We start from the raw sequence: 21406 nt of genomic DNA, 5'->3' as shown, positions 1-21406 counted from the left end.
AGCACTGAGTTAACTTTCTTATATTTATTTAATTATTTTAGTGGGTAACTTCATCTTTATAACTTGCCTTCGCCACTTCTGTTTACTTTCTTGCAAATCCTGCTTTTAAAATTACGTTTTACTTGAGGAGTTTAAAGTCGTTAAAACATCTTCCAGAAAAACTTTCATCACCATAAATGACGTGAGCTTTAACTCATAGTAACATGGCTTTGCTAGCCCAATGGGGCCTTTTCTCTTGTGGGTTTTGTTGACTGTGTTTTTTTCAGTAGTAGTAGCATCACGCGAGTTTTAAAAACCAATTTCATCGTCCAATTCTTCCGAAGTAAGTTGATGCCATGGAAATAACTCAGTTGTGTACTTATAAATGTAATCCTAAAGTAAATTTTTGTCATTTTACATTTGGATAAAACAAATTTAACTGTAAAGTGTATTCTATTAAAACGTCACTTCTTATATTTTACACTGATAACTGTGTTGTAAAGCCAAGATTGACCAAAACGTGACCGAGCCTCCTCGGCTGGTTTTTTGTTCACTAACTGTAACTCGTAAGAATCACCTGCAAATATAGATGGTTATAGCTACAGTTTTTAACTCTACAATGTTGTGCGAAAGAAATCACGCCTGCTACTCTGCTACCTCTCGATAATTGTTGACATTTAAAAACTCACCAAGTAAACTGCTTAGTTTTTCTATTGGAACTGAATATGGAGGGCCTATAAAAAAATTAAACATGTCCATTCGACCAGTATTATGCATGCAAGTGAAAGTCGTTGTAGATATCTTTTGAACAACTGCTCAAAGAGCTTCCTTCGAAAGAAAGTTGTCCACAAGGTATGTAGTGTAGTTTGTAGTTTGTGTGGAGTATGGACTGTGTAGTGTTCAAATGTAACCATACTAACTCTCCTGGCGAAGGTCCTAATTAAGGTCAAAACGTCAAGACGAAGATGAAGTCTTCCATCGTATCTTGAATTGAATGGTCAAGAACAACATCATGCATGCACAAAGAGAATTTCACACAGTGCTGTGCTATGCGACACAATTATAATAGGATCATGCAGGGACTCTACTGAAAAACTCTTCAGATGATGTGGGTATCCTGGATAATTATAAATAAATAAATAAATAAATACCGGCATATTCATCTTGATCATAAAGAAATGCTTGAAATAAAATACGACCATGAGAACGGTTGAGAAGTTCCAATGAAATTTGTAGATATCTGAAATAGTATAATTTTTAGTGAGTGAATACGAGATACCTTTTAGCCGCAAGATGGATCAGTCAGATCTTTTTCATAGCAGAGGTAAAATTCTGGTCTGAGCATTGATAATTAAATTTAGGGCAACCAAAATCAAACGAGTGTATATTATATCTTCTTCTATAGTTCCCGGACCAAAAAAAATATGTAGTGGCATGGTGTTAAGGATATGAATGGTGAAGGAATTTTATCGATTGGAAAACGCTGTTGAAAGTGGAGCCAAATGAAAACGCATACGTATCGTTTTAGTGTGGACGGTCAAAAACGCCACGTAAACGAAGTTATATATACCGTAATATTTCCTTAAATTGCTAAAATCAAAATGGCGAAACCTAGAATGTTATTGCTTGTCAACTTAGTTGCGTGCTTGCAGCTACTTTAAATCTCTTTAAAAAAACGCCACGAAAACGTTGAAGCACAGAAATTGATGCGTTTTTGAACGGAGGAAAAACGAGATATCAAAACGCATTAGTGTGGACAAGGCTTAGGCCAATTCTTAGGCTTAGGAGACAATTCCTCAGATATATTGTAGCCAATTAAGGTTATAAGTCCATGTTACGAGTCACGAACCGCATAATTATTAGGGCACTAATAATATAATGATGGAAGTCAAAATGATGCTGACTAAAAAATTTCAATTTTCATCAGACTTACTGTGTCCAATCATTAGGAGGGATTGCACCTAATGAATTGCAATCCCAGATACAGTCAACTTTCCCGCCTGCCAGTGAGCTACGGAAAAAGCATAAACTTGACTTAGCCAGTGAGCTACGGAAAAAGCTTAGACTTGAAGCGCCTGCACCGCACATAAATGTGGTACATCGACACACGAATGTTGCAAAGTATAAAGCCAAAGAGTGATGACATTACCTGTTGAACTTGAAGTAATCACAATTAAAAATTTTCAGTTTTCCACCAAAAGCCTATGGAATATATGATAGTTCAATAAAGTCACTTAGTTTATACTAGCAAGTGCAATTCGCAAACATGATTTTATCTGATTATCTCATGATTTCGATCTCAAGTTTGTGAAAATCGGTTGTGTTTTATAACCAGCCAGAATTTTCACGTTTGGGATATATGCAAATTAATTATAGATATTGGAATTGTGCTTCCCATGTGCACCGGCATTGTGTATTGACCTTTAGGATAATTTTTGTACTCAACAAAGCCAAGAAAGTCATGATGAATACTGGATGTGACCTAAAACCTAAAGACCTAAAACATTTTCATAGTAGAAAGTGTAAAATTTTTGGAATAACTGTAACGACAGGAAGTAGCGTTTGAAAAATATGCTTTTCAATTCAATGACTCTGAATTGTGATAATCAGTTTGCTGGAACCGTCACACGTTCTCTTGATTTTAATCTAGTTTTCTCCAGAGTTCTCGCAACTCCACGTGTAGCGAAGCTTCTTTTACTTATCAAATTATTCTCTTTCAGCTAATTGAAAAAAAAAATGAATTGCCTGTTTCAACTAAATGTGTTTACCATAAAACAGTGACCATATCCATCAAGTGTCTTTTTCTCGTACGAAATGTCGTTTTCTTTAAAGAAATCTTCAATTGCTTTTGGTACAGCCTCAACTCCTATCACTGTATGTCCTTGTCTCACCAACCTGCGAATCATTTCATTTTTAGAATATTTCCGTTTCACATCGATTTTGTTCGTCAATCAATTTTCAAAAACTTCAGGAGAATACTCCTTAAGAGTTAAGCCTGGTTTTCATGTCGTAATTCTTCGGTGATGTTCTACAATCCATCAGTGACCAATGAAGTAAATAATTTCTTTAGATAAAAAGCAATCATTACGGCAATCGACCTTATGCATAATGACGTACTAAGCCGTGACACCTGCAGGGAATTCTGGTCTTAGTAGTCACGGCGGGAAATTTTGAAGTTTGAATTCCCGGCAGGCGTCACGGCTTGATGCGTCATATGCATAAGGTTTATTTAAAACACATGTATGCTCGTACCCAGGGCCTTCTCGTAGGGGGTAGGAGAGGCCCTGAATCTCACAATATTTATTACTATTTAGAATAAGTAAATGGCTTACCATAATAGATCTAATGTTTTTCCACAGAGTGGAACAAATATCCTGAGGTTTTGTTTGCCATCAGTTAAAAACTCAATGTTCTCAGTTAGGTTGCTAAAATAATTTCAAGAATAAAAAGTGAATGCTTTTCATTAGTATTGCACTGTATAGTGAAGATAGGCAGGCTAAATCTAGAGTGGCAGCTGATATTCAGCTCAGCAGGTGGAGGGGCAAAGCTCCAAAAAATTCCTTTGGGGTGCAGGTCATTAGGAAATTGTGATTCCCATCTGATGTGCCACCATGCAGAATTACCACATGAAACATAATATTTCATTGCGTTGGCTGGTTGGGGGGGCTACCATCTTTTCTAGCATTGATTTAGAATTGAAGTCGGCTTGACCTATCCATTGTGATATTTATTTGTTTATTTTTTGGATAGCTGAATATACTTGTATAACCTAAAAACAACCTCAGGTCTGCAAAATTTGAGTTTAACAGTCCAAACTTCTAGAAACTATATTCCAGCAATGTCAGTATTCCCAATAATAATTTCCCTTATCAGTTTCCCTTATGATCAGATCTGATTTTTGCACATGATGCACATAAAACAGCAAACTGATTTTAATAGTTACCAAATTAATTCCAGGAGGGGTATTTCCTACCTAGATTTGAGCAGTTTTGGTTACAAAATATTCAGATATGGTCACACTGTCACCATGGTGTCAACCTTGTACCCGGGGCTTCTTTCTTGGGGAGAAATTAGGGCGCGGTTATATCCTTTTCCGCATTTCATCACTTCTGGTTTCACAACCACAGTCCGCGTTTTATTCCCACCCATTGACGATTGCGAAATATTCGTTTTCAAATCAGTGAAAAATATTTCATTATAATTTGTGCAGAGTATAAAAATAGCTACATAACTGCAGTGACTAAGGCCTCTAAAGGGCCTGTTCATATGAGACGCTTTTGCTGGCCCACTTAATGTTTTCATATGAGCCCGTTAAAGGCGAGATCTCGCTTCGTTCAGGCGGGATCTCGCCAGAGACGGGCTGGCCCGGTTCCACATGAATGCAAGTTTACAAATATAGTGAAATAACACGTGAAGCGAAATCCCAGCACAATTTAGCCCGGCTAAACTGGACTGCCCCGTCTCATCTGAACCGGCTCTAAAATGCTGTAAACAGCTGGGGACCTGGGGTTGAATGGCTATCATGAAACAAAGTCAATTTATCTGTCGTAAAATCGATAACGATAAACGACGTTTGATATTCATAAACACTCTACACTGGATCACTGGAATAAATTTTAAAAATGATTTATATTCTTCATCGGTCGCTAGTATTGTTCAAATATACCTGTTGACATGATCCAAATGCCATCCTGTTCTATTATCGTCCCATGACTTTGCCCAATCCTCGAGTGTTTTTTCTTGTGGCTCTGCCTCTGCCATGACTTTTGACTTATCAGACTATCAGCGTTCTTTCTGGCAGCCCTGTACACTCAGTAGCCAGTAGCCATGCACAACTGAGGTGCACTAATGTATAGACTATAGATCAGTGGCTAGGGAAAATATCTAATCACTAATTGCATCTTGGGAATGCGTAAATAATAAAAATACCTTCGCTTCCCATTACTCTCCGCGCGCCATCAGCCTCGTACCCAGGCGCTTTATTGGAAAACATAAAGGTTGCATTCAGCGTAATATAGAGATCTGTGGCTGAGATGTGCGAGCGCGCAGGGGTGCTTGGGGAGGACGCGACAAATGAAGCGCCTGGCAGAATATGCAACAAATATGGCGCCGGCGGACGATTTATTCATATATTTCATAGATGCAAATGAGCAAATTGCCGTACACCCTATCACCGGGCGGTACATTTGGGAAAGATTTTGTGCAAAAATTATCACTGCGTTGTATTATTCATCATTTTCGAATATTAAGGCGCAAACAGTTATTTACGAGCGCTGAAAGAAGAGTATCTACTCGAATATGCAATGATTTACATCAGATTTAGGTTGCACATTTCTTCCATCTGCTTGACTTCTTTATTAATTTGGTTTTCTTGGGAATCTGTTATTTTAACACCTCCAGAAACACTAAGAATTTTGACTTTGACCTGGTACGTTTTTGTCAATGCTGAGTTTAATTTGAATCTATGTTTGTTAAGCTCATTAGCCAGTTCAATGTTTCCATCATCTAATGCAGTAATAGCAGCAGTTGATTCTGTTCATCTAAGCCATTTTCCATTACATTAAGTTCATTCTGCATTACAGAAATATTATCATTCTGCATTACAGAAATATTATGGTTTACTACCATGTGGTTTCATTAACAAATTAGTGTAAATAACTGTATTAAATGTTAAGAAAAATTAACTATTGAAACCTATGTAGAGAGTAATTCATTAATATTCCTTTATAACACCAACACTCTTTGGTACACTGTACTGTACATGAAATTCAACTGGTGTACCACAAAGCAAACATTAGACTTAATTCATCCCTACAGCAATATACTTATATACATCACACAATGTAGATGAAGGTTGTGTACAGTATTCCAAGAAATTACTATAACATGTATAAATTATATTGTTCCATAGTCCTATTTACTACATTATACTCTCAAAAGAAGATACATATTTTCACATCCAACATCTATTTTCTTTTTTGTAGAATGTGGGAAAATTTCTTTAATTCCCCGAGTCAAAGTATTCTTTTTATTATCAGAATGCCATGTAAACTCATTAATAATGTCTGTTTTTCATGGACATTGGAGTCTTCACAATAGTCCAACAACCTTTCTAATTCAGAGCATAAATTTGGTGATTTATATCTTCCACTACCTATGAAAAGCACAAATATGTATAATTTATGAATAACAGCCCCAATCTCTGACAATTGAGTCTTGATATATAATATGTACTTATGTTTATTCTTAAATTCACACAAACTCCAAGCATTGGGGTTAAAGCATGTTTCCCTGCTGAAATGATTCTTTTCCTCCCTCTTTCTGTGGGGTGCTCGTAACAATCTGACCTGGAGTTTGTCATTGTATATTACTAGTAACACGCATATAAATTGCAACTTGATAGCATATTTGATATAGAATGAAAATAAAATATATTATTGTTTAATTAATATCAATAGAGGAAATATTTAAATCCCAAGGCAACTAAGGCTAAGCAGTAAGCACTCACCTCTAACACTCAATTCTTCGATACCAAACGTATACCTTTCCTCCTCCAAGCTTGATGATACTTTTGTAAGGAAATTAAGATGAATTTAAATAGTGTTAAATACTGCGCGACTGCATAGTAACACAGAGGAGTTAGGAGTATACCCATACACTGTTTACGAAACGAGATTTGTCAAAATAGTCGTATTAAAATAAAAAAATTCAGTATAAAGCTACCTTCAAATGATAGTTCTTGAAACGATCGTTCCAAATCATCCATAATTTTGATCGCAGGTTCAATTCTTCTTCAAAATATATCTACATATTGTAGATTTCACGCATTTCTCACTTTTTGCAAAAATGGGAGCCGGAAATCTGCATATTCTGCCAGGCGCTTCGTTCTCCCGTCGCGTCCTCCCCAAGCACCCCTGCGCGCTTGCACATCTCAGCCACAGATCTCTATATTACGCTGAGTGCAGCCTTTATGTTTTCCAATAAAGCGCCTGGGTACGAGGCTGGCGCGCCATTTTAATTTAAAATTACTCAAATTACCAAAGCGACTGGGGAGGAGTCAGTTATGGTCAGTTACTATAATTCCTGGAGCACTTGTATCTTTCTCTTGTTTCCTATTTGCCATAGTATTTACCACTGTTCAAAGTTGAATTCTGAGCCTGCTAGAAGTACAGCCAATTAAAAGTTCTAGTAAAGAAGTGCGCGGCAAAAAAGGACAAACTGTCCAGAACACATGATGGTTTGCTCATACAATATAAGACCAAGATGATAAGACCAAACTGAATAAGTGGTTTTAAGCGAGACTAACTTTTCGTCGTGATCTTTATGAAAAACATTGGCCTTGTCAATGTTAATGCACTTGTAGCCTACGCCATAGATACCGTATATATGCGGCAAGGATAAAGTTAGTGATCAACCATACACATATCAATCAAATATAACGATTAAAACTCCACAATGTACATAATTTATTTAATATCGAAATAATCTTACACAACAACTGTAGTAATCATGAAAATATCACTCATAACAAATAAGAATCTTGGATTACAACAATGCGTTTAGCTGAGAACAATTGGGCCCATGCATACAAGGGTTATCTGTGGATTCTATATTTATCTAGAAACTACATTACTAAACCTGGAGCTGTTTTTCCATATTGTCTGATATCGTAAAAATTACTTTCTACTGATGACACTTTCGATTCAAACTGAAATATCTAACCAATCAGACTTGTTTAATATAAGATGTTAAGTATATGTATATGAGAATTACTTAAAATTTGATTCTACAATCGAATGGAAAGAAGAAATATTTTCGTCCAAATTTACGAAATACAACGCTCAGCCTTCAACCGTTCAGCAACAACCGAAACTGCACATAAACATGACAAAAAATATATCCTAAAGAACTTGAATGTATAACTCCTAGGTGCAAGATATACCTATACTATCTCAAGAGCAAGAGATTTGTTTACCGTGTATGGTATTAATATCTACTAAAGTATGGTATTGTATGGTATTAAGTCAACTAAATAGAGTTGAAAGTAATGGAAACTGAGAATTATCTTGGACAGTGATATATAGATACAATTTATATCGTATCAGTTATATACAGTGGGTCTAGTTCAAAAGCTGCTCTTACCGACTTTTGAACCAGGAAGACTGCTTGTGTGATGTGAACTGCCAGGGAAAAATCAATATACACAGAGAAAATTAATCAATATTAAGTTAGATAGATAGTTTTCAAGACTAAAAGCAACGTCATCAGTGTTTGTGATCCCGAGTACGAAAATCTGTGGGAAAAACTAAAGCAGCAACTAGTTAATTCCACACAAAAGTCGAAGCATATACATTTCACCCTAATAATTGTTAGTTTCACACCATGCTATATTTAGTAAAAGGCCCAATCTAAGTAATACTACCTTGATGATGACGCAAACGACGCTGTGAGCTAGGTAGTATATATGCTTGGCGTTTATCATAATTAGTTATATATATATATATACTTGTTAAAGCTTAAAATAAACTAATAGTTATAGGCAGAAATCGTGCTTAAAAATAAATATCCACCTAACACGGGAATTATGTTAATTATTTCTTAACTATATACTGTAGTATATCGTAAATCATCTATAAGTACCATGATTGGTGAGTTACATAGGAGTCTCCGCGTTTCCTGTTTTAGTTGTTTCATCGTCTGACATACTATCAAGCCGCGAACCTTCCGTGGAGTTATTGGCCGGAATCATGACGGTGCGCACTGGAGCCAAGAGAGAATTAAATACTACGGGCGACGTCAGGGCTCGTTGACTTTGATTATCTACACTGCTACGAAAAGCGTTAACCACACGAATCTAAATAATACAATAGATCAGAATGCAATCATTCAATGACGACCCGGCCCCACTATAGAACTAACTTTACGGAGGTAAGCTCAGCAGAAACTTTGCGGTGTCGGTTATATATATTGTTAAATTTTAAGGGCTAACTCCATCACCCTTCACGACCAGGAAAGGTTATAATTTTCAGTTGGAACAAACTATAGTTGAAAATATTTCTGTATATTACTAACCTGGTGTCGCAATCTGGTCACACTTCGTATCCACAATAAGCGAGCATTACTTGTTTGTGGAATACTTCCACGACCAATTCTGCACAACTCTTTCGAGAAAATAGCTTTAGGAACAGTAGCTACAACCTGGCCAATAAGTAGCTCGGTGAAACCCAAAAATACACACCACATCCATTGTTGAGCGGTCAAACTTTTACAGCGAAAAGCAAACCCAGAAAGTTCAACCAAAATGATCTAAAAGAGAAATATTTCAACCTGCTCAAAAGTACAAAAGGTGAGGTTGATGAACCCTAGAAAATCATTGTGTCTGTTATGTCTTAAATGCAAACAAATGTGACATTGCAAATGCGAGAGTAGGTTAATAGACTGTTAACGGACATTATTGGCTACTAAACCAAGTACTTACTTGAACAACAACAGTTCCAACCCAGATAATCACAAATATATAGTTATCAAAAATTCCTGAGAACACATTTCTCTGACCATGCACTTTTCGGGAATTGATCTCGTTAAACAGTTGCATGAAGACGAAGGTATTGAACATGATAGTAAGATGAACTGAGGGTTGACCGTGCTTCTTAAAACCCGATGATATATCGAACAAATCAGGACCTGCTTCCATTAATACAAGCAACACAATGATTTGATAAAGACTATGCAGTAAGATATTCTTCGCCATAGTACGAGATATCAAAGGTTTTGTTCTGCCATACGGTTTGCGAGTAAGAAGATCATCAGTTGGAGGTTCTGTTGCTAAGGCCAGAGACGCGAAAGAATCCATTATAAGATTAACCCACAACAGTTGAGTTGCACTTAGCGGACTCTCCTATACGCAAAAATTTGTAGAATACTTATTAACAATAGCGCAGTTATAGTACACAATAAAACCTACAAACATTAATTCAGTCTCATTTTTCTACAAACACTTTCACATTCAGTGTTTCCAAAACTTACCGTGTGCACTAAAGCACCAATGACCGCAATGAAAATAGCAACCATGTTTACTGTAAGTTGAAACTGCAGAAACTTTGAGATACTATCGTAAACATTACGACCCCATTTAACAGCTTTTACAATACTGGTGAAGTTATCATCTGTCAAAATAATGTCCGATGCTTCTTTTGCCACATCTGTTCCAGCAATGCCCTGTTTGAAACAAATTTCTTGTCAATTAAAAATAAACACCACAAAACGACCACGTAAATATGTCAAGAAGTGAATCTGGAAGAAATAGACCTTTCTTATAATGACGTCAAACGCGAAAAGTCTTATGTTACACGAAATTTGATTGGCTCAACAAGACATTAGTAACGTACATATGCTTTCTTACCATGGCAAATCCAACATCGGCTATTTTTAATGCAGGAGCATCATTTGTTCCGTCGCCAGTTACAGCAACAATCTCACGACTCTTGCTCAGTTTACTGTCAATAATTCCTTTCACTAGTATATATTTATCTTCAGGCGAGGAGCGAGCTAACACCCTCAGTTTGGGCCAGATTTCATCTATTTTTGCTTGATTTACCTAATAATTAAAATCACACGTGCTCTAACGTCAATGGCTTGAAAATGCCCCGTTGGAAGGCAATAATTTATACCAGGTACTTTTTTAAATTTGGTCTTGTTGGAAAGTTACTTTTATATACACAATAGTTTTTCTTAATAATTGATGAAATAAAACTTGTTTGAAGGAAGTTGTAAAATAAATTGTCTTAACTGGGTTCAACACTACATCGATGGCTGCTCAAAGCTCAATGAGTACAAACCATTGCACAGTAAGGTTTGATTTAATGTTTAGCCTCATTCATTCACCGTATTAATTTAGATGCATGATAGTAATTCTTCATTCTGTTTGATTTTAATTGCAAAAAAATCCACACTTGTTCTGTCTAGATGTTTTAAGATGTAACGATGGTGTTAAAAGAAGACAGATTCAACTATACCCTTCCTGTATCTTTATCTCGTATCCTCTTATTGAACTGTTTTCCTTCCAAAACTAAGAAATCCTCGTTGCTATCCAATATTCCACATTTCGTCGCAATAGATCGAGCAGTAGCGACATTATCACCAGTGACCATGCGCACTGTCACACCAGCACGTTGCACGCTTTTGATTGCATCAGGAACCTAAAAGAAAATCAACAGTAAATCATACAAGACTCAAACGACTCAAGCTCTTAACTTGAAACTCGTGAGATATTAAAATGAAACACATTTCAAAAGGAGAACGTAGAAAAAACACAAGTGAGGGAAACAACAACCACACACAACCAAGGGAAAAGAAGCTGTGTGAATACCTACTGACCTCTGGTCTAACTGGATCTTCAATGCCAACAACACCAAGAGCTGTCAACTCAGAAACCACAGCCATTTCATCTTCCCAATCTTGCTTGGTATCCTTTGGGAAATCTTTATACGCCAAACATATCGTTCTCAGTCCATTGTCAGCCATTGGTTCAACCACTGTCTTCACAATACCACGACGTTCTTCACTACTCAACGGCGTCACCTGACCATCTTGACCAAGGATAGACGTGCATTTTGACAGAACTATTTCTGACGCACCCTTGCAATGAACTCTATAACCAGTCACCTGTTCCTTCTCGTCAGTCAACGGAACAACAGTGGACATCGATTTTCTGGATGAGTTGAATGTAAAAACCTTCACGAAACGTTCTTCAGGCATTTTCCCCCGGTAGAAATTGTAATGGTCATGTAGCGTACCGACGAAACCCAGCAATGCACAATCAGTTTTATTCCCCATTTGACGATCCAATCCTCCTTCGGTATCACTCGGCTATAAAAGAAAAACATTACAAAATTCATGCCTTTTCTCAATGCTACTTCTACGTCACAGTTTCTTGTCTAGTGTTCCCCTCCCTCCGCCACTCCGCCACCCCTCCCTCCGCCACCCCTCCCTCCGCCACCCCTCTCCCCGCTTACATTTCCAATATATTTTCATTTTGGTTTGGTTTGGTTGACACGGCACGCGTGTAGTTTAAATCATTAATAAGCGCATTACAGAAACACTCCCACATCTACACCGTAAAGCTCATTAATTAGAAATATAGCGGTATAAAAGTATATATACAATCAGAGTAAAAAAATGACGTTTTAATGTATACATCACTAATCCCAAGAAGCAAACTCTTGTGATTGAACACCACATACTATCTCTTGCAACAGTCGACATTTGTGAAGGCCACAGCATATGGCAGAGAAAACTAATTATTTTCGGAGGCAGTGGGAGTACTAAGCATTTCAAATACATGAATATTTAAACAATGTGTATCACGTATTAAATAAAAGTCGACCGGTAGCTTACACAGGCAAATATTTTTTGACAGATTTTATGTGAAATTATTTTTCCATTGTGACTGTGGAATTTGTGAGGAATGTTTTACGGCAAATTATCTTGGATGAAAGATCGCCATGCCAAATTTGCCAAGGAAATTTGATCGTGTAAAGAGGGGACTTAATAGGCAACCACAACGACATAAGTTCCTAGTTCTTATTGCATTATATATTGACGAAGTTTGTTGAAGAATGTAAAGGTCTATATCTTCCTCATTCATTACATCTTGAAGAATGCAGAAAGAGTATGCCTGCAATCATCCCAAAGACGATAAGCACTTTAAAACCACAGACTGAAATACAAATAACCTACGCAGTAGTCAATATTATACAAGACGGCAAATGGGAAGATTCAGTGAATCTTACTTTCTTGAATTTTTGGCAAACATGCTTTTCATAATTCTTTTACTATACACAAAGCGTATTCAATAAAACAGAGAACTACATTCAATAAAAAGAACGACAAAATTCTGATCATGCAGCTGCTAAAACTGTAAAGTAAATATTGCAAAAACATTTTCACATCTCGCTATTTTCACAATGATAATATCAATTACTGATTTTTCTATAAGTATAAATTTTTAATGCTCAAACATCTGACAACCACAATGACATTCAATTGATAAGTTTTAAGCAAATTTCACTCATTACTGTAATTAACTTTGTCCTTGATTTGATCGCCAACGCTTATGTACGTGGCATTGAAAATATAAAACCACACTTACTCACAGTAGCCTCGGTTTCGCTTAACTACGTCATGTTAATTAAACCATAGCGGATCTTAATAGATATAAAGAAGGACATAAAGAAGACATGGGCCACAATATTGTCTAAAATGACGTGCATCCCAAAGCCCTGCATGATTATAAATTTGCATGAAACTTTCTCTAACTAGCGAGTCGTATAATATCAACGGTCAGGTCAGTCACTCACACGCTAAAAATAAACTCACTCTGAACAAAGCTAGTCTATGTATCCGATAGTGAATGCCGTGTATCGCCGTGTAATTTTAGAACTCGAAAATAAATTAGCTTTTTTTTTAAACGAAGACAAAAGCGCTTGGCCTGACATGCTGCGCGGTGCATGATACGTGGATTAATACCGTAATTATTGGACCGCTTCAGATACAAACGCCGCATATTATAAATAAAACATTCCCGTTTAAGGACAAAAGTTCAAAACGAAAGCTGCTTGTTCACGTGTTCACATTATTGGGCTTTTGATAAAAAATAACGATCACGAGACAGCATGAGCTTATTCAACTGCTTGCCTCAAAACTCTGGAAATATCTAAGCAATTATATCTTTTTTAGCTTTAACTAACGTTATTTCATTTGGCAACAATTTATTTCATATAAGTTATGACATTACATGCAAGACTTGAATTCTTCCTCCAACGCAAGCTTTTTTTAATCAGACATATACACGTAGGAGAACAAGGCATTGTATATCATTTAAATATTGAGGGGGAAAAAAGGAAGTATCTTCCGACTATTTCAAGCAGCCACACAATAAACAGAACGGTAACAACTGTAACGTATTGTCCAAAGCCGTTCAGGATCTTTGGATATATGAAGGTGAACAAAGTGAGATGAGTTCCAAGTTACAATTAAAACGACAATTGCGTTAACTAACTGCGAAAGATTTCTACCAATACAGTGTTCCTTTAAACTAGGTAGCAACAGGGTAACAGCACATTATAAATTTTTCAATATTCTACTATGAAAGATGTGATAAAATGACATTGATAGCATCAGTAGTGATAAAACTGTCAGTGATTACTTCTCAACAGGCTTATACAACTCAGTCACAAGTAGATATTCCTATATTCTTATACAAAGGTATATATTTTTGAAGATACGTATGGTATACACTCCAAAAGTGTGCATTCAAGTGTTGTCATACATGATGGACACCCTTTGTTAAATAAGATCTTTATACGAAATAGAATTATAGAAACATGTGAGAATAGTTGAATAAAACATTTTTAAACGTAATGTTTTTGGTTGGACTATATTTATCATTCCCTTATTTATGTTAAATAATATACTTATTGTTTACAAAGTGCATTGGGGTGGGATAGCACCAAAACTGATGTTACTGCAAGTGTGATATATATTATAATTATATTATTTAGTAAATAGATTTCAAATGCATCTATGAATATATCTTAAGCACAAGTAATGATGCAGGGAGCCTCTATCACCACAAATGGTGTACAGCTTTTGTCCACTGTATTATCAGAAATAAAATGAGTTTGCAGTTAATGCAAAAAGCAGAAGAAAATAATTCTGTAGCCAGTTTATATCTCACAACCTGAAATGTTCATGCAAATAGTGTGCTGGTTATTATTTTCAATTTCTAAGCATGGTAAAATGGCAACAAGTAATTAAACACCACAATTGAGGAAGCTAGAGCACCCCCCTTCAAAATAATTTATCATTTCAACTATGGGATTCATCCTGTTCCTGCCAAATGTAGTTGTTTGTATATACATATGGTTTCTAGGAATCAAATTTATCAAAATCCTTGCACTTATAGCTTAATCTCTATGATACTGCATATTAGTACATGTATAAGCAAACAACATATCATTCAAAAAGACAAATCGCAAACTTGTAGTCTTAATAATTGTTCCCTCCTCAATCATGGAGAGTTTGTGGAGATCTCTGGCGAGGCATAATGCAGCAATTGAAGAAAATGAATTGTTTTACAATAGGTTATCAGTATTTCTGGTGCAAAATTGTAAGTTTATGTAAATTTCTGGTCCAACAAAAACAAACCATAGGTAATGCCTAAATCTCTCTTTTGATAACAGAATAAAATAAGGTACATTTAGATGAAGTCTTACCTCAATTCTTGACGCATAACTACTGTTGTATGCAATCCCTTCCACTAAAGTCCGGCGCAAATATTCAGGAATCGCCTCATGATTGAACTCTGGAGTTAAAACATAATCTATTCGTTTTGCCAAATAACTCTGCACAACAGTCATGCGGTTTGTAGTTAGTGTTCCTGTCTTGTCAGAACAAATTGCTGTTGCATTACCCATTGTTTCACATGCATCTAAATGTCGGACAAGGTTATGGTCATGTAACATTTTCTTCACAGAGAAAGCAAGAGATATTGTCACAGCTAATGGAAGTCCTTCAGGAACAGCAACAACTAGCACAGTGACACCAGTGATGAATGCCCGCAGATATGCAGAGATATGCTTCTTTTGAAATGATTCACCGTCAATATGGTACGTTTCAATTGAGAACCTTATCCAGATAACAACAACAGTCAATATACCAGCACCAAGACCAAACCAACCAATAAGGACAGCCAACCTTGTCAGCTTTGCTTGAAGGATAGACTTCTCTCCTTTATCTTCTTGATTATCAGTTTGGTCAGTTTCTGGCTCTAACAATCCACCATCCTCTGTATCACCATCTGTTGCTTGTGTTTTTCGTGGTTGTGCTGCATTGGCATCACCATTAGCTTCATTAACACCAGAAACTAAAAGTTTTAATATTTGTCCTGACCTTGAGTTAATACCAACTGCTGTCACTATCATTTTACCACTGCCCTCCATTACTCTTGTACCAGATAATATAAATGGATTTGCATCCCCTTTCTTCACCAAATCTGACTCTCCAGTGAGGGAACTTTCATCAATTTTAAGATCATTATTTTGAACCAGAATTCCATCTGCAGGAATCATATCTCCATATTTTAGCTGACAAATATCACCAACAACTATAGAACCATTGAAAATTGAGGACGAGTTGCCACGTCTGATCACAGTAAAAGTATGTTCACCCTCAATCTTGTTTTGTAAACCACGAAATTGCTGCTCTTTCGTGTAATCATTTATAGCAGTAACGAAAGCAACAATAATTACAGCAACAAATATGGCAAAACCTTCAATCCATGCAGTACTCTTGTCTTCCTCTACCGTAACTCCGAGTATTAGAGAAACCAAACCAGCAACCATGAGAATTATAAGAAGTGTATCTTTAAATGCATCGAATAAGAATTCCAAAAACGTTTTTGGTGGCTTGGGAGGGATGTAATTTGAACCATATACATTCACGCGATGTGCAATATCATTGTCGTGTCCTTCAATACCATGGGCAACGGAGCTATGTAGACGTCGAACGATTTCGTTTACACTGCCAAACGTTTCTCGAAGAAACGTCAGACCATCCTCGCCTCCTTTCATTAATGTTATCAAATCTTCTTTAGAAATATCGAAATCCACTTGACCGGCATCAGATTCATCCATACTAACACTGCCCGTTCGCGATCCAGTAGCCATTTTTAAAGCTGTATAAAACAAAAAAAAGATGTATGTTGCATGATTACAAGTTAATATTCTCTGTATATTTCTTACGATTACAAATAAAATAACAGGAATATAAAGAAAAGTACCCTATTAAATGATAAAATATTTTACAGCTATTTCTTTTGAGATAAACCTAAATCTCCCAACATCAAAGAACATACAATTCTAGATCAATTTAATATGCAAATGACGGGCAACCGACAACGCCTTCGACGTTATATTATATTGAACAAATGAATATAAAAACAACAATCATATCTAAAGCTACGGTATTCAGACTAACCTGCAGTGCCTTCTTTTTGCCTTGACGTCAAATTCAAGATTCACTTTTACTTCTTCATTGGACGTGCACCGGTTATATAAAGTGCTAAGCTAAGCAGACCTTTCGCTGCAACGGGGAAATATATGTTTACATAAACGAATAGCACGAATGAATTAAATTCATATATTGCAAAACAATCCTTTACAGCCGTTGTAATATTGCTGATGGGACTCCTCTAGTTCCCTTTGCCCTACATGCGAATATCTTTTTTTGCTAGAGATAGGTTTCCTCCACTTTTATGTCGAAATATAACCTGACATAGGCTTTATTGAAATTATATGTCCGCGCTTGCAGCGAAGCTGTTTTTGTCCAGGGACCCCGTGATCGTTTTACTACTTGTGATTGGCTAATATTCCCAAAATCTGATCATTCTATTGGCTCTCTCATCAATGCGTGGGAAGGGTAAATTACTTCGGAATTACAGCTTCGTTTAGCTAAACTATTTTGGTTAAAATTCTTAATTTTCATCAATATATTTGCCGGCATCTGCACTATTGGACCAGATGTTATTATGAAATTGATTGCTTATCTGCATTTGATCCCTATATTTTGATTATAATTTGCATTTGGGCACAAAATTATTTGAAAAGACGTGTCCCCCTATATTTTATCCAATTGACCGAAAAAAACAAAAGAGGACAGCTACTTTGGCGTATTCTTTCGCCAAAACACGCAATTTACTGGACAGACCACTGTTAAAATGTATGCATGCGCGAAACTACTTCAAAGGCTCCGACGTCAGTTGCGTTCTGTTGATTTCTTATTCTGCCTTGAAAGTGTATTTAGCAAGTGTTTAAAAAATATAAATTGTGAATAAAGTTAAAAGATATATAAGGAATGATAATAATAGAACATCTTAAACGTTCCTAAGAACAACGCTTTTTAATTTGATATCATTTTTTATTTCGCCGTACCAGAAAACAAATGTGTCATATGTTTTTGACCTCAATGTCTCCAACTGAAATAATGTTAATATCAAACGACGCCTAGTGATAATTATACTGCATACACGATATTTATTCTGGTGGTATAAATGGGATAAAATGTCTCCTAGGGTGACCTCGTTCACACCAGAGCAGAAGGATTTGTAAAACTATCCAGATTCATCGTTTTTCAAATTTCAACTATTCAGATTGAGAGGCGTTTACGCTACGTCTTCGAACCGGGAGATTTCCAATCACCCAGTTATTAAGAGTTCGTCTATTTACACTACGAAGAAACCTGCTGAGGAAACTGCCTCACGAGACCCCTTCGCCTAGGTCATTGGTTCAACTAGTCGGCTCTCAACACCGGCTCTCGTGCTCTCGTGTACACAAACCTAAATCCAATCCACCTGGGTACGAGGTTGAACCAATCAGCAACTTGCTTATTACCCGTGCAGTAATTAACCAAAATCAGTGATGAGATATTATGACATCAATATTTTTGTGTTCTTTTGCATTGCAGGTGAGCACAAACACGCCCAGATTTTGGGCAAACATGCCCAAATTGCATGACTTTTCGACCATATTTCATTAGTCTAATCACACTAAAAGGATATTCATAGGCGTAGGAGGCAGGGGGCAGGGGCGGCAACTGCGCCCAACGAGCAAAATGAAGCCATGCCCATCCTTCCAAAACCGCCGACAACTGGCGTTTCGCAACCATTTGTTCTTTGTCCCCTGATCTAATTAATGCAAAAGCTAAAACAAAATTAACAAAATTGGACAAAGTAAATACTTAAAGCATACTTGGAACAGATTTGAAAACCACAATTTCCGCTTCCTTTTTATTAATCGATGGTCCTTGGATGGTCCTTGGATCGTATTTAACCATATAGGGCAATTTGTTCAATATCAAGAACGGTCTGTGACGTATTTTTTTTTGGAAAATTATACTGCGTTATACTGCGAAAATTATTCGGCGTTGGTCATGCTGACTCGTGCAGAATTTAACATTTAGCTAGCACTGATCTAAAATAGAATTGAATGAGCTTGTCTTTGCAGAAAAGCAGAACTGATTAGGCTAATTGCAGTGAAAAAAATTATGAACAGACAAATTTAAATCCTTTTAAAATATATCTTGTAAACATTACGACTGGTTAGGGATGTGAATGCTTTTCACATCGCTGTTGGAATGTTTTGAGACTCGGAACAATCATATTGGTATGACTTATTAGTTTTTTACAGGTAAAGTAATTTGAATCCAGGAATTTGGGAGCCCTGGGCGAAAATCAATTTCGGGGGGCTTTCCCCCGCATTTGAAGCACTGAACCATGGCTTAGGTTTCCTAATGATAATCAGAAACTTAGTGAGACTCGTGAAACTCACGAATGATGTTGCCCTGCATTAGGAATAGTCACACCAAAGACAGTCCAGAAAACATCTGGATCGTCTATGGTCACACTATTTCACCAAGAAGGCTTTCCATCCTTTTTCCTACTGTCTTCAGTCTACCGGTATACTTTCATATTTATTATATATTTGCCATACATTCTCAACAGCAATATCTCAGTAACGTCCTTCCCAGGCAATTCTTGATATTGAAACCAAAAGGTAACAATATGAGTCATATGACGGTGGTTAGATGAAACACGTGCAAAGTACCGTAACGTACGAATATGAATAAAACAGGTCAGCTATGCACGGCCTTCCAGATCAGAATGTTCCCGTCCAAAGAATGCCATAGTTGGCAAATGCAATGATGCAATGCGGGAATGATGCCAAGTGATGACGTCATGTTTTTTTTGTAGGAAGTTGTATTTACGCCAATTTACGCATGCAAAAGGCAAAGGTTAGAAAATTGTCGTTAACTAACTTGGTGGTATGACATAAGGCTCATGAGCGGGCCCTCGGGTGCCGATTTCATTCTGCACAGTCCGTAGTGCTTGCACACGTGACTTCAGCATTGTCACCAGTGTTATGTCTAGTGTTTTCTCTGATGAGAAAGCCCCCTGGCACCGGTTAGTTGTTTTTTGATGACCTCTAAATCCTGCTATTTTGATTTGACCCTTAAGAGATACGAGAGCTGCATCATGTGTATACTCAAGTCTTTTCTCAAGGCAGCTTTACTTCTCTTCAATATTTTGACTCAATATTTTTTTGGAATTACAGTCTCAGTCTGTATAGGTACAGTTATGCCCCACGTATTAACTTTCAATGTTGGAAAAAATATATGTTTCTTTTGAAAGGGTCAATTGCTTATGAAGCTTTGACTAACGGATATTGCTTGGATATTGTTTGCCATGCAAAATTAGACGAACATTGTTTTTGTCACTGTGCTTTAACTCCTCACTATCCCAGTTCGCAGTACTATAATCGTACCTATATATACTATATTTGTACCTATATAGTCCGAAGTCATTTTTGTTACTTGTCTTTCTCAGATTCATCTCTTTTTGATCAATTTTATCTGGCACAAACACGAACTAAAAATGATTCTAGTTATTCAAAGAATAAAAATTGTGTTCAATGAGACAGAAGTAACCAATGTTATAAATTCGTTACTGTCTTTACAGTGTGTAATTGAATACTTTCCAATTCATAACATTAACAATAGTGTATGTATTATGTAATATGTTATGTATCCAAAATTCTGTAAGACGAACATTTTGAACTCTAACATACATATAAGTTTGTATTCACTTTACACATCATTAGCAAAACTGAATATATGGGCAAATTGGTTCTCAGCAACAGTCTAAAATATACAAGAAACATCTTACATTTTAATTCAATGGCAAAGTGCCATTGCTAGGAGTTAACTTTTAGTATTCCAGTAATGACACCTTCACAATCATTGCATCTAGTTACGGTCCTTGGCACATTAGAGCTAGCAGACCTAGCTACCACAATATGTAGGTGATGGATACAATAGAGTTTAGCCATTTGACTACAGAACACATGCTGCCCTCCATTTACGGGCTGATGGACAAGACAATCAATTTCTTCTTTGCAGTATATTCTTATTTGAATTTATTCTTGCCTTTAATGTGAACAAATCTGAAATTGAAATGTAATATCAACACATGTATATAAAATTAATTAACCTCTCATCCACTACCACAACTTGGGGATGTGATAAGTTTATACTTTGAAATAGGAGTTAAATATGTAAGGTCTGAAAAGGCAATTTCCAATAATCTTCAGGATATCAAATACAAATATACATTTTTAAACTAGAAACACATGCATGCACTAACAGGACAATAAACCAAATGTCAAATTTCAACTGTCTACAAAAGCAATAGAGATAGATTACCTAATAAATTTCATATTTAATATGATGAAGGTTCGTCAATATTTTCTGAATTGTTGATATCTTGCGCTGATTTCTCTTGTTCTTCTTGACGTTTTATCGTCTCTTGTGCGTC

At 36.4% G+C, this 21406-nt stretch overlaps 2 protein-coding genes across 3 annotated transcripts; both read right to left on the bottom strand.

The window, feature by feature from the left end:
* Nucleotides 1-353: 353 nt before the first annotated feature.
* LOC114521460 (probable thiopurine S-methyltransferase) lies at nt 354-4830 on the bottom strand. The gene is made up of 8 exons (XM_028541921.1): nt 4646-4830; nt 3312-3404; nt 2748-2874; nt 2129-2181; nt 1913-1990; nt 1131-1219; nt 669-713; nt 354-556 (listed from the first exon to the last, which is right to left on the bottom strand). Exons 1-8 carry the CDS (start codon nt 4738-4740, stop codon nt 444-446), a joined length of 693 nt encoding a protein of 230 aa, XP_028397722.1. The 5' UTR covers nt 4741-4830; the 3' UTR covers nt 354-443.
* Nucleotides 4831-7421: 2591 nt separating this feature from the next.
* Nucleotides 7422-17362, bottom strand: LOC114521342 (plasma membrane calcium-transporting ATPase 1-like). Of its 2 annotated transcripts, none has more exons than XM_028541750.1 (9): nt 17017-17362; nt 15255-16714; nt 11356-11847; nt 10995-11177; nt 10382-10576; nt 10006-10197; nt 9458-9877; nt 9052-9285; nt 7422-8833 (listed from the first exon to the last, which is right to left on the bottom strand). In XM_028541750.1, exons 2-9 carry the CDS (start codon nt 16704-16706, stop codon nt 8633-8635), a joined length of 3369 nt encoding a protein of 1122 aa, XP_028397551.1. In that variant the 5' UTR covers nt 16707-16714; nt 17017-17362; the 3' UTR covers nt 7422-8632. The 2 variants fall into 2 exon arrangements, with proteins under 2 accessions (XP_028397551.1, XP_028397552.1); XM_028541751.1 differs by lacking the exon at nt 17017-17362 and adding an exon at nt 16820-16889.
* Between the last annotated feature and the right edge of the window lie 4044 nt (nt 17363-21406).

Source organism: Dendronephthya gigantea, unplaced genomic scaffold (genome assembly GCF_004324835.1).
Source record: "Dendronephthya gigantea isolate DGI-Jeju-01 unplaced genomic scaffold, DenGig_1.0 000020F, whole genome shotgun sequence".
Taxonomy (NCBI): Eukaryota; Metazoa; Cnidaria; class Anthozoa; order Malacalcyonacea; family Nephtheidae; genus Dendronephthya; species Dendronephthya gigantea.
Note: the sequence above shows the minus strand (reverse complement) of the source record. Positions and strands in the feature narration are given on the sequence as shown.